The 14,534-nt window shown below is 38.6% G+C and overlaps 1 protein-coding gene across 1 annotated transcript; it reads right to left on the bottom strand.

The window, feature by feature from the left end:
• Window positions 1-2,592: 2,592 nt before the first annotated feature.
• On the bottom strand, window positions 2,593-3,558 carry LOC123239592 (olfactory receptor 51G2-like). Its single transcript, XM_044666859.1, has one exon. The coding sequence runs from the start codon at window positions 3,556-3,558 to the stop codon at window positions 2,593-2,595; it is 966 nt and encodes a 321-aa protein (XP_044522794.1).
• Window positions 3,559-14,534: the final 10,976 nt, after the last annotated feature.

Here is a 14,534-nt window from a genome sequence, read left to right as displayed (position 1 = left end):
ATAGGGAGTCAGTGTAGGTTTGTAAGCCAGAATGTGGCATGGTCAATTCTGTGCATGGAGGAAGGTTACTTTAGAAATTGGGTGAAGGATGATATGGAGAAAATGACTGTAGGAAAGTCAAGTATTACATTGCCTCTCCTTCAATTCAGGCCTTCTTTGTTTCTTATTTGGCTTATTTCAAGTAGAGAGATATTCAGAGAGTGAAGTAAGAGATATTGCCCTTGGCTTTTTTTCTCACCCAGTGAGAGTGAGAGTTTGGTTGTAGAAGGAATAGATCAACAAAAATAGGAAGTCAGGAGGAGGAACAGGCTTTGAGTGCTAGATAATGAGATTTATTGAGATGTCATTGGATTATAAATGGAGAAGTCTATTAGGTAGGTGGACATGAAAGAAAGAGATATTATTTGCTTTCAGTTGTATCTCCTTTGCTAGTGATTTCTTGGGTCCCGAATATCCCAAGATAATTCTGAAAAGCTGTTTTGAAAACTAGAAAAATGTGATTCTTGAGGCTACTGAAAGGGGGCTTGGTGCCATATGATAATAGTACTGGAGGCAATTGGAAAGAATTAAGGTCAATGGACAAAGTGGATTTAATGTCCCTGTGGGGAAGTTTTTCTTAACAATCACCTGACCAACAATAGAATGGATTACTTGAGGAAATAGTGAGTTCCTCATTTTGATATTCAAGTAGAAGTTGAGGGAATTATTTATTGGTCATGGATGTTATAAAGGGGACTTCTCTTCAGGTAGGTTTGGACTCTACTCCCTCTTAGGTCTTTCTAGTGAAGATTATTTGATTATGTTGTATTTGCAAATAGGGTAATGCCCAGGTAATTAGGAAAATCAAAGTTCTTCCTTCCTTCTTCCTCCCTCCTCTCCCTGTCTTAACCTTCAGCTCTGGCATTCTTCCTTATCTTTACTTATCCCATTCAAAGCAGAACAAAAAGATATTGATAACTGGGAGGGGTAAAAGAGGTTGTCCTCTTATCTAACCAACCACCTGCTATCAGGTAGACATACTGTATGTAGGGAGGAAGGACTGGGAATGGAATGAGGGAACAAAGTAAGCCCTATATACTGCCAGTTTTCATAGACATAAATGTTACCACTCTGGAATATTAGTAATAATAATGATACTGGTAATGATACTATAGATAACAGTCTTTGCCTTGGAAAAGTACAAAGTATAGAACATTGCGCTTTCAAATCCACTGCTTCATTGATTCTTCATAACATCCTTCCCACTACTCAACATAAATAGTTTTATTTTATGGAAAAGGAAAGTGAGGTACAGAGAAAGCTCAATAAATAGCTTATATATGTTCTTAATAAACATGGTTCCTGCCCATAATGAATTTAAAATTTAACTGATAAGAGGGAAGAAGAAATATCTGTCTAGGAAACAGAACTCATTTCTCCTTTCATGACCTTTTTGGTACCACACAGGCCTATACATACAGATGGTTCTGACTTAATTTGGTTGTCCTAGCCTTATGCATAACATTTTGCTCTTTACTGATGCACATGCCTGCACACGCACACAAATACATAAAATCCCCTTTTCACTGATCTTATCCCTCTTATTCTTCAGTACCTCTTTCCCTCCCTCTCTTCCCCACTCACTCAGTAATTGTCTCAAGATGCATCAGAAGATTTGGAATGCTGATAAGTTTGTACATAGTATTTCTAGGCCAATGCAAATCTTCAATGTGACCTCCTCATTTATTTAACCTAGCTTTCCACTCTTCCTCCAGAACCTAGGTGCCTTAATCTCTCACTATCTTTCCAGAATCTCAGCTTCCTGACTTTTGATCTTGGAAAGAGAAGCAAGTTTCTGAATATCTGGGTTTTAAGAGGAGGAACTTAGGGTTATGATTCCATGGATGATATAAGAAAAACAACGTCTTCAATACTCCTCTCCCCATCCTCCTAACCATCACTGATCCGATACACCTAAGTCCTGCCTGGGGAAAGAAATAGCCTTGCCCTAGATATTTCATATTGGCCATATTGTGCTTGGTGTTGAACTTGGAGCATGACATTGAAGTCTGATATTCTTTCTCTGTGTCCTCTTTACCTATCATAGAAACCAGCAAACCACCAATAATCATGAAATAAAGACAGTGAATATAGGATTATCCTAGATATGTGAAAAAAGGAGAGATCCATACTGTCTGGGAGTCAGATATAAGAAAGAATTTCTCAAAGATACCCTCTGTTTATCAATATTAACTGAAAGGTATGGTGTGGTACCATATGGCATGTGTATGGCATTTTTTGAGACCTAAAAGCCAAAATATTTCAGAGTACCCATCAATCTGAAATATTTCAGTCATTCCCAGACTCAAGGTCACCCCTTGAAATTCCACCCAAGAGTTTGAGATATTCAGAAATGAAAAAAAATAGTTGAGTGTGAGGGCTTGACAATGAGATTGTGTTTTCTCTGCCCCTTATTTCTCAATTAAAAAAGATGTGATATATTCATTCATATTTCCCAATATGTAGCTACTCCAAGAAAATCCCTAGATTATCTGAAGACATTCAAGCTGTTTAGAGTGTCACGCTTCCTAGTCTGCCTTGGCTCCATCCTCTTTAGGAGGTCTCAACTCTTTTCTGCCAGAAGCGTCTTAAGAGACCCTGTCGGATCTGTTTGGACTTGATGCAGTAGATAATAGGGTTCATGAAGGGTGGGACTAGGAAATGTAAGTTAGCCATGAGCACAGCTAGAGCAGGGTAGGTATGTTTCTCAACACGGTGCAGTATGGATAATCCTAACTTGGGCATATAGAAAATAAGCACAATGCAGAGGTGTGAGACACATGTGTTGAGGGCCTTAAATCTCTCTTCTGGAGATGCAATGCCCAACACTGTACGGAGGATTAGCACATAGGAAACCACGATGAGAGTAGAGTCAATCCCCAAGGAAAGCAGGATGGAGACCAGGCCAAAGAAGCTGTTGATCTTGGTGTCAGAACAGGCTAGGCCTACTAGGTCACAGTGTAGGCAATAGCAATGAGAGAGGACACTGACAGGAGGGAAATCAAGCCTCCTGAGCAAAATGGGTCCTGGGACATTGAGAACAACTGCTCTCACAAGAACCGCAGCCCCTATTTTGGCCATCGTTGAGTGGGTGAGTACCGAAGCATAATGCAAGGGATCTTTAATGGCAACAAAGCGGTCAAAGGCCATAGCCAGGAGCACCCCTGATTCCACATAGGTGAAGGCATGGATGAAAAACATCTGGGCTGCACATAGGTCAATGGGAAGCTCACGGGCACCCAGCCAGAAGAGCTGCACCATGGTTGGGAAGGTAGATGCACACAGACCGAGGTCAGAGGCCACCAACATGGACAGAAAAATGAACATGGGCTCATGAAGGCTGGGGTCTGTTCGGATCAGGAAGAGAATGGTGCTGTTGCCTAATATGGAGATTAGGCAGATGAGGTTGATGGGGATGGATACCCAGTGATGAGATGCCTCTAGGCCTGGGAAGCCTGTCAGCAAGAAGGTTGGGTGGTCATAGCTGCTCACATTGCAGGAGAATATGGAAGAATCCATGGTGGTCAATATATTGTTCCCCTGGAGGTAAGAGGGAGCAAAGACACTGGTTCAGAGCCCTTTTACAAATATTCTGCTTACCCTCCCCACCTTTGCCTCTTCCTGCTCAGGTGGCCTCACCTGCTTCTCCTGAGCTTGGAAAGAAGGGGAAGGGAGTGTGATCTACTTGGATCAGTGAAAATCACAGACACTGGAGTTCAAAACAAGGGTTATGCTTAGGAATCCTTCACCTAACTTTTAAGTTTATTATATGAATTTATAGCCACAATTCCATCTCTCCCAATAGATGTAATTTCAAAAAAACCTGTCTCCTTCATTCAAACCATTGGCCAAAGTACCCTTTATTCTAGCAAGCCTCCTTAAAAATAACCTTTTATTAAAGAAATATAAATATTTATTTTTTAGGGTGGATGCAATTTAAGTCATATAAATAATAAACAGTTTAGTTGCGTTTGAAACCCTGGGCCACTGACTTCACCTTCTGTTCTGCTCATTCTACCATACTGCCTCAAGATATTAATGCTAGAATTCAGAAAGGCAAGGTGAGGAACTTGGGTGAGGGAGGGTCTTAAAAGGGAATGATTTTTTTCATATTGCATTAAAAATAAGCCTTCAAATCTGTACAGTCTGAGAATTTCCAAGGGCCCTTTTATCTATGAAGCTTCCCAGCTATGTAAACAATCCAAGAATTGGCATTAGACTTCCAACAAGAGTTAAGAATTGAGCTGGTTGGTTAAGAAGAGATTTATCTATTTATTTATTCATTCACATATTTATGCATTTACTTGTTTGTTTGTTCATTCATCTGTCTATCTGTTCCTTCACTCACCTATTTGTTTATTTTGTTTTTCTTTGTATCCCCAGCAGTTAGTACAGTGCCTGGCATGTAAAAGGTACTTAATAAACGTTTGTTGGATTGACTTAGAGGCAAATCTAGCATGCAAGTCTCCTCCTTATTACTCCAGTGTTCTCTCCATTGCCTCATCTCATTTTATCCTCATAATAACCCTGGGAAAGTGGGTACTATTGTTATTTCCAGATTACAGATGATGAAGCTACGACTGCGAAGCCTTTAAGTGATTTGCCCCAGGAACACACAGCTAGTAAAGCTATTATTATCATTCTTCTTCTTCTTTTTTAACTGGGGAATGATTTTCCTTTTCAGGTATTATTTCATGCTTCCTTTGTCCTTGCTTTCTGTCCTTTAGAGAATCACTTAGTTAACTGGCAATGGCCAGATCACTAATTTTGCCTTCATATTTGAATGAATTTCAGTTACAAATTTCAAGCGCCTTCCCTGTCTCACTGTATTTCTGCGCTACCTGAAGAATTAGAAAACACAGTTAGGGATAAGGTGTTGGCTAGGACCAGGAACTGAATTTGAGCTTGTCCTGAATGCCATGGTTCCCTCAGTGTGATTTCACCACCTCAGTGGGCTCAGGTACTTACTAGAGTCCTGGATCATATGCTGGGCTCCACCATGTAAGAGGGATATGGACAACTTGGGATGTCTTTGAGAGGAGCATCATGAATACAACCTGTAAGGAAAACACGGGAGATGAGGTTGGAAGATGCAACACATTACGCAATATGATGCTAGAGGGCTGGATTTGGAGTCAGGAAGATCTGAAGTCAAATCTGGCTTTAGTCACAGGTGTGATAATAAGCCAAGTCACTTAAATTCTCTGGGCCTCAATTTTCTCATCTGTAAAATGGGTAAAATAATAATAATACTACCTCCCAGAGTTGTTGTGAAGATAAAATGAGATAATAATTAGAAAGCCTTTAACAATGTCTGGCAGGTAGCAATATATGTTATATTATATACATAATATGTTATATGTATCATATGTATAATATGTTATAAAGTAATAAATGTTAGCTATTATTATTGTTATTATTATATTTGTAAACATTTTCTAAACCTCAAAGCACTATATAAATACAAGCATTTATATAAATATAAAATAATAATAATAAAATAAATATAAAATCAATTTATAGGTATAAATAAATTCATAACCAAAGCACTATATAAATGCAGAATTGTTTATGATGATGTTAGTAGAAGTTGGTGGCACAGTGGCTAGGGTACTAGGTCTGGAGTCAGGACGATGCTTTCTTCCTGAGTTCAAAGCTAACCTTAGATACTTACTAGCTATGTGACCCTGGGCAAGTAACTCAATCCTGTTTGCCTCAGTTTCCTTATATGCAAATGAGCTGGAGAAGGAAATGGCAAAGCACTCAAGTATCTACACCAAAAAAACCCAAACCAAGATAAGAAAAAAAACCCACAACTAAATAGTGTCAAGAAGATTTGGATACAACTGATAAGACTGCAACAATGCAAAGCAATTGATAGTAGTGGTGATGATAACAGTGTCTCTTCTATGCCTTCTGAGCCCATGTAAAATATCTTCATAATAGCCATGTGGAGGCTGTCCTCCAATTTACAAATGCAGAAATGGAGGCTGAGGAAGGCTAAATCTCAGGGGTAACAAGAACTAGATGAGATTGGTTAGATGTGGACCCAATGGCCTTTATTTCAGACCTGCTGTTCTTTTCACTGCTTATAGCAGCAGGCATTTCCTCCTCGCATTGTAGACATACAGATCGGACTCGGCTTCTACTAAGAACTGATATCTGTACTGTATGTTAAGGTTCACATAATGCTTTATTGAGAGTCAGCTGGAGAATTCAGATAGATGCCTGCACTTCGAGGCAAGAAGACCTGTGTTCAAATCTTGACTCCTACTTTGCAAATCACAGAGTATCTCGGTGCCCTGGTTCACTAATTAATACTCTAAGTTGCAGAGCACACATTGTTTTATGTTGGTAGAGGGTGTTTCCTCATTTTGGTATTTTGCTATATAGTGGCATAGTTGGACCAAAAAATGATGCTTTATGGCATTTAAGAATTGCAATAAACCTGTGAGTTTATAACGGGTTTGGACTATTGTCAACCTGATTTTATAGGAGCTATGGGGTACAGTGGAGAAAGGGCCAGATCTGAAGTCAGGAAGATTCACCTTCATGAGTTCAAAAATGGCCTCAAAACACTTACTAAATATGTCACCCTAAGCAAGTCACTAAACCCTGCTTGCCTCAGTTTCCTCCTCTGTAAAATGAGCTGGAGAAATATCAAATAACCCCAATATCTTCCAAATGAGGTTACAAAGAGTTGGACATGAATGAAATGTCCTGAAGAACAACGAAAGGAAATGAAATGAAATGACAGAAGAAAAACAAAAAATTTACAGATGAGGAAACTAAGTCACAAAATTGAAATGACTTGTCCTTGTGACCACATCATTAATAAGTACTAGAAGTGGGATTGGAACTCAGTTCTGACCTGTGCTCTTTTCACTACTTCAAGGTGTTTTTCCATTCATAACATAAGAAGAGTCTTTTTATTCCTATAATTTTTTTTAAAACTCTTACCTTTCTTAGGCAAGTCACTTGACTCCCATTGCCCACCCTTACCACTCTTCCACCTATGAGCCAATACACAGAAGTTAAGGGTTTAAAAACAAACAAACGAACAACAACAAAATAAAACCCTTACCTTCCGTCTCGGATTTAATACTGTATATTGGCTCCAAGGCGGAAGAGTGGTAAGGGCTAGGCAATGGGGGTTAAGTGACTTGCCCAGGGTCACACAGCTGGGAAGTGTCTAGGCCTGGCTCTCAATCCACTGAGCTACCCAGCTACCCCCTTTTTTTATTCCCATAATTAGTCTTGATTTTGTTTTAATAATGAAACCTTGCAGTTTTCACTGACTCTTCTTAGGGAATGGGGTCAGAGGAAGTTAGGAATAGCATCTCTGCAGTCTTTGGAGACATGCCATACTTATCACTGAGGTGGGGGACAAAGATGGCATGTCTCCTGGGCTCTGCAGAGATGCAACAATGGGAGCAGGTGGTAGATGAGGGAGCTGGCATGTAGGTGAGGCTCTCTGGCTGAAGGAAGTTCATCATTTCGGCTGTAGAAGACTTGAAACGGAGACTCTTCTCCACTCCCCTCAGTTTCCCTCTGCTCTTGATATTACTCTAGGCTTCCATCCTAACATGCCTTTTAGAATATTGCAGGGCTAAGGCTGAGGTGGGGGGAGTTAGTGTTTAGGGATTATCGGTGGCTAAGGAGCATGCTTTTACGACCAACCAAAGCCTTGATTCCCTACTCACTCCTCTCTTCGTGCCCCTGTTTTGTCCTCTGCCTTTTCCAGAATAACCTGATCTTTAGGAATCCTTGACCTGGGCAAGAGAGCCAACCTGTCTCCCAACCAAGCCAGGATATCCACAGTGAGGTCACAGAGAAACAAGTAGCCTGTCCGGTTCAAATGAGTTATGCCTGTGAGAGTTTCCATGGCAACAGACTATCGCTTCCTTTATTCAGGTGGGATTGTTTGCCTAGGAGAATTCAAGGACTTAAGCCTCACTCCGGATTTACCATCTGTGTCCTAGAACCAGTAGGTAGCCCTGCCCGTTCAGTAACGCTGAATAATTGGACACATCTGGGCAAAAGAAGCGGTTAGGCGTCTGCCAAGAACTTAGTGGCACAACAGGATAGGACACTTAGTTCAATTTATGCCTATGACAGGATCATGAAGTGATAAGGAAGGAGGTGGTGAGGACTGGGGAATCCTTTATTAATATAATAGTTTAGGGCTGCCGTAATCTCCATTCTCCAAGCTGCCCCATGTCCTGGGGGCCTGGGGATTCAGTTTAAGGTTGCAATGCCTAGATTGTGATAACAATTCGTGCCGTTGGCAAGGCTTGTAAAGCAGAGGCACAGAAGGCAAACTTCACTAACTTCCTTTCTCTGTGCCCAGGTACCTCAAACTGCCACCCGACACCTCCCCAAGAAATCCCCAGATAAGCTAATTACTCTGAAAGATTGCTCAATTAATGGATTGAGAAGGTTGGTTCTGTTTTACCCATCATCAGAATGGGTGAATGAGTTCCTAAGATCGTATCTATAAAATAAAAGGATTAAATTACTTTTCTCATAGTATGAGTCTGATATCTAAGGAGGGGAAATTAATTTGCCTTAAGCAATGCAGGTTGTAAAAGGGCCAGGATTAGGACTTAAGAGAATTTGAGAGACAGCAGGGAACAATGGACAGAGCTTTTATTTTGAAGGCAAAGAGCAGGACTTCAAATCTATCCCCTGTGTGACACATACATTTTTAGGATCCTAGTTTTCTCATCTTTAAAAAAGAAGGAGCTGAACTAGATGGTTTTTAAGGTTCTTTCTACCTCTAAATCTAGCATCCTTTGATTTAAAATTAAATAACTTCTCTACTATCCCACGGACTTTTGTTAGGGACCTATCAGTGTGAAGAGTCAAAGAGGTGTGACTCCATTGCCTGAAATCATTTCACCCTCATTGGGTCTTTTTCATAAACTTAGCTCCACACTCACCATGGTCCGGGATTCTGCTTTCTGTCCTTGGGTTAGCCAGAAGTATGTCTTGTTAGAATCAGAATAGCCTGGTCTTTATATCTTCTTTTTAGTTTGAATTGAAGTAATGGAGAGTGGGAACTGGGGCAGCTGGGATCTGGGTACAAATCCAGGAGATTTTCGTTAAGCCCATGAGTGCTAGGGAGAGAGCTCTGAGGCTAGAGTTGTGTTCAGGGACCAAGGAGGCCCAGAAGAGAAACTAAAACTACATTGCAGAAGAAGGCATCAAGGGAGGGCTGGATTTAACTTCAGCACCTGTTGCTCTTTATTTGGGAGCACCTGAGTGGCCCAACCTTAAGCATACTCTTTCTCAAGGAGCCAGGGTCCCTCCCCTCCCCTTGACTGCTTGGGAGATGGTAGTAGAAAAAGGAGTTGAGTTATAGATAAAGTTATCCTTAGCTGGATGAAACTCAGAAATGTGTGCAAGACCTGAAATTGAGCTTATGCTCTCCATTCCTCAACTTACCCGTTCTGTTGATATTATCCTAAGCCCTGATCCTACAATGGCTTTGACAGCATGATGGATTGAAATTGTGGTTGAGGAGGAAGAGTTAGTGTTTAGGGATTATCAGTAGCTAAGGACCATGCCTTTGTGTGCAACAGGGACCTTGATTCTCAATGGACAACCCAGAACTTCTCACTTTGCCAACTCCCTAGATTCCCCTGTGAACAGATAGGCAAATGTCTAAATCTTCAAATAGTTTCCTGACGCTCATTGATAACAGTGAAATATCTGGGGACTCAAATGTTTCACATACTTAGATAAATATTTCTATTAAAAGTAGGCCAGATAATCTGAGACATCCAGGCAAAGTGGTTTCCCAGGTCCTACTGGGAATTAGATGGACCTAGTCAGCCAACACTCCCAGTCAAAGCTTCTTGTTTTCTGAACTGAGAGCTCTTTCCTCAGGCACTTTGGTCTCCTATCCCTTACTCGTAGGATCATCAGGACCTTGAAGGAAGGACATTGAGGAACTGGGATGTCCTGGATTATGGCCCTCCAAATTTGCCTTTCTTCCTCTTCCTATTGGGAAGAGTACTCTGTCATGAGACAGTAGTGAAACATGATAGCCACAAAAGCTATCAAGTTTTTAATTTACCTCGAGAGAGGTATAGTCTCCAGAACAATGAAAGTAATTGTTCGCTTGCCCTTTGCCCTGATCGGATCACATGTGTAATATTGTGTCCATAATATGTGGAGTGGTTTCAAAGAACTGGGAGAGCTTTAGAGATCATGTCACAGGGGAAGTGTTCATGAAATTAAGAATATTTAACTTAGAGAAATGAAACCTTTAGGCAGATCTTAGGATCAAGTATCAAGGGATATTTCTTAGAAGATGACTTTTGGAAATCCCTTCCAATTCTTTCTGTGATAATTATGAGTGTCAATATGAACTTCCTTAGAGGGGACATACTAGAAATCTGAAATGAACATCCTCTTGGACCCTAGAAGCAGAATTAGAGGCAGTGGCTAGAAGTTAAGAAGACTAGAGATATAAGGATAAATTTGTCAACAATAAGGGATGGAATTGATCTTAGCTGTCATAGTCTATCCCCCTTACTTAATATATGTGGAAACTGAGGGCCAGAGGTGAATCAATTGTCTCAAGGCTACACAGTTAGCAAGCAGTAAAAGCTGTGTTTTAATTAAAATTTTTTTCTGCAAATCCAGTAATATTTTCCCAATACCATGTGACCTCTCAAGAAGATACCTTCATCACTAAACTATATTGCTTCTACCTCTAGTGGTCTTCATATAAAGACTGAGGAAGCACTTGTTAAGAATATTGTAGATTTCTTCTCAGGCATCAGTTGGACTAGATGGCTGCTGACTTCCTTTGCAAATCTTCTTGTTATGTTTGAAAGTATGCAAAATTCCTATTTCTAAGGAAAGACTTCAAATTTCAGAGAAGAACACTATCATAATAACTCAAATGTCTATTATGCTTTAATATTTGTAAAACTCTTTCCCTTCCATACCCAGAGAATTATGTAGTAAAAAATAATTTTATTATTATGTATTTTATATGTAAGGAATTAAATCCAATTAATCAAACATATATTAGGTTCCAGTGCTGTGGGTTAGGTACCAAGGAACCAGCATGATACAGAAGAAACAGCATCAGTGTGAATTATTTGAGTTCAAAGCCCCACTCTGCAACTCTCTGACTATAAGACCTTGGGAAAATAATTTCATTTCTCTTGATCTGTTTGTAAATTACATTTTAATTTTTTCATGTGTTAAAAATCTGCCGTCTCTACCTTCCAACCTTGTTGCAGAAAAAAATCAAAATGAAAACTCCTGTTACCACTTTTCTCATCTGTTAAATGAGGAGGATGGAGTAGATGAACTCTGAGGTACCTTACAGGTCTCAATTAATATTCTTATGTAATTGAAGGTCAGAGAGAATAAACAAACTATCCATAGTCACACAGCTAGGAAGTATCAAAGCAAGAATTCATTCAGATTTTCCTGATATCAATATTGGCACTTTCCAATCATACTAAACTGTCTTTATGACATATCCAGAGAATTGAACTGCAAAAATAATGATCACGTGTTGGTCTACATAGTTTTAGACTCTTTAAAGCAGTTACAATGGAACATCTTAACTATATAACATAACATAATATAACATATATGGTTGCCATTTTTGAATTTTAGAGTTAGAAGGGGTCTTAGGAACCATATAGTTTAACTTATTCCTCCTTTCTCCACCAAAAGATCCCTCTAGCAGCTTACCAAACAGCCTCTGGTTGGAGGTGGAATAAATCAATGGAATAATGTCGCACAGTGGATAGAACATTTCAGGGGGCCGCATCTGGGCCTGCCAGCCGTAGTTTGTCCATCACTGTTCTAGGACATGAAGAACTTAAATATTTGAGGAAAGCTTAAATTTATTTTTACAACACAATAAATACTATTACTAATGCCATCAGAATAGAAATATAAAAGAATTGGAGTAAAAAGCAGACCAAGGTAATTCTAAAGACAACGTATTAAATAATAAAATAATAATAATAATAAAAGCAAAAGATAATTTTATCTAAGAAAACTGGGAACAATGTGCTGAAATATGTGGAATGCAATTAAAGAAGTCCTTAAGGAAAAATTCAAGTCTCTAGGCACTCACATCAATTAAAAGGAAGGAGGATAATAAGCAGATGTTATATGCCAGATACTGTACTAAATGCTTTACAAATGTCATCTCATTTGACCTTCACAATAACTCAGTGAGGCAGATAGTATTGTCCCCATTTTATATTTAAGGAAACTGGGTCAAAAGTTAAGTGATTTGCTCAGGGACACAAAACTATGGAGTATCTAAAACTAAATTCAAACCCAGAGAGAAAAAGAAAATAATAATTTAGAATGAAATTTTAAAAGGCCAGGATAATTTACAAATAAAACACTCAAATTAATTTAAAAAATTTAACAAAAATGAACAGATTTAAGTAAAATTAGACAAAAAATTGAGATGATGAATAAGAGCAAGATTTAAAAGGCACCAAAGAAGTAGAAAACCTGTGTAATACTTTGACAAAAATTAAGAAGAATGATAGGAAAACCAAGTTAAAAAAAAAGACTAAAAAAGAACAAACACAAGAGAAGAAAATGAAAGGAAATTATAAATCTTTATATTTTCATTTATATGACTCCAATTGAATTTTTTTAATGAAACAGCAGTCTACAGAATTAATTCCAGGAAGATGAAATTCAAAAAGAATAAATATAAAATCATTTATTTAGGTTAAAAAACACACAATACAAGATAGAGAAAACAAGGACAGACCATTTTTTTTCCTGAAAATTCTTTGGGTTTTAGTGAATTGCATGCTCAGTATGAGTCAGATGTGTCCTATGGTTGTCTTGAAAGCAAATTGGATATTGGGATATGTTAGAAGAGGCATAGCTTTTAGTAATCAAGAGGTAATTTCCTTCTGTTCTCTGTCCTAGTTAGCTCTTATGTATATTATTTTGTTCATTTTGGGCAGCACAAAGGAACATGAATAAGCATTCTGAGGAAGACGACAAGTATGGTGGAGGTCTTTAAGTTCGTATCATATGAGGATCAGTGGAAGGAATCATTATTATTTCTATTTTAAAATCCTTATGATTTTTGTAGCTTTATTTTGTAAATTGCTATAAGAATTGTATTCAATGATGACAATAGCACAGAATGCTTTTAGTTTTCCCTTACCCTCCATTGATAGACAGGACCTACATTGCAACAGTGACTTCATATGATTCATTATATAAGTGTACTTTCATGCAAGGATCCAAAATAACCCCAAGTGACTCATGATGAATAATGTTATCTACCATCATAGAAGAAACTGTTGCAGTCATTGCAGAGTGAAGCATTTCATTTTTCAATCTATTTCCTTCATGGTTTTTTTTCTTGTATGTGTGGTATGCATCTTCTTTCATGTCCCAAGAAATATGGAAATATATATTGCATGACAACACTGGCATAACCTATATCAGATTTTTTACCATCTGGGGAAAGGGGAGGAGTGGGAATATTATCATGTTTCTGCATGTAATTGAAAAAAATCAAGAGTTCTCTTGACCAAGAAAAGCCCTAACTACTCTCTAGGAACCACACATTTGGTCATTCCCTGGATTTGAGGTCCATGCTGTTGGGCAAGATGCATATGGTGCCTCTGCTACACACACACACACACACACACACACACACACACACACACACACACACACACACACCCTTAAAGAATCAGTTTTTGTTTTCCTCCTCAGAATCCTGCTATACACCTGAAGAGAAACCAGGTTTATAACCAAGGTACCAGAGGAGGTAGCTGCTAAGGCTGACCAGGTTTCAAAGTCAAATAATGCACCCTTCAGATCAAAGTTTTTTGGGGAAGAGAATAAAACACCCTCTAAGTCTGAAAGTTCTAGATTCAAGTCACTCCTCTATAATGATTCACTGAGTGATCATGAAAAAGTCAAGATCTCTCTGAGCCTCAGTAAGTTCTCTAAGTTCATCCCCTAATAATTCATGGATGACTTTTGGTTTTCTTCGGAGGAAGCTTCCACACTAACAAAATGATTATTTTCTCCATCAAGGTTATTTTCAGATTCCTCACTGTAACACAGAGATGACCCTGAATTCTCAGAGGCTATAATACCAGAGATCAGGTACTGGCTAATTCTCCCAAAATAGAAATGTTTCAAGTATGGACCTAGTGACCAATTCTGTTCTTGATGTCAAAGGACCAGTTTGGCTATATTTAGAGAGAGTCATCAATCATATGGTAGATTGTTGGGTAATAACTTTTTTTAGCCATAGCAACAGTTCCTACTAATTCTATTGAGGGGGTACAACCTGAATTAGTGGAGACAGAATTTATACCTATCAAATTATAAAGTATTGAACAAATAATATTTTGATTGATTTTTGTGGAGTCAACAGAATTTTCTTTTTTTAAAAATTTTTTAAATTTAAATATTTTTAATTTTAATTTTGAATATTTTCCCATAGTTACATATTT

Source organism: Gracilinanus agilis, chromosome 3 (assembly GCF_016433145.1).
Source record: "Gracilinanus agilis isolate LMUSP501 chromosome 3, AgileGrace, whole genome shotgun sequence".
NCBI lineage: Eukaryota > Metazoa > Chordata > Mammalia > Didelphimorphia > Didelphidae > Gracilinanus > Gracilinanus agilis.
Note: the sequence above shows the minus strand (reverse complement) of the source record. Positions and strands in the feature narration are given on the sequence as shown.

Excerpts from the sequence above, each read along its gene's own strand:
- LOC123239592 (XM_044666859.1), bottom strand. The coding sequence starts at position 3,558 with ATGGATTCTTCCATATTCTCCTGCAATGTGAGCAGCTATGACCACCCA.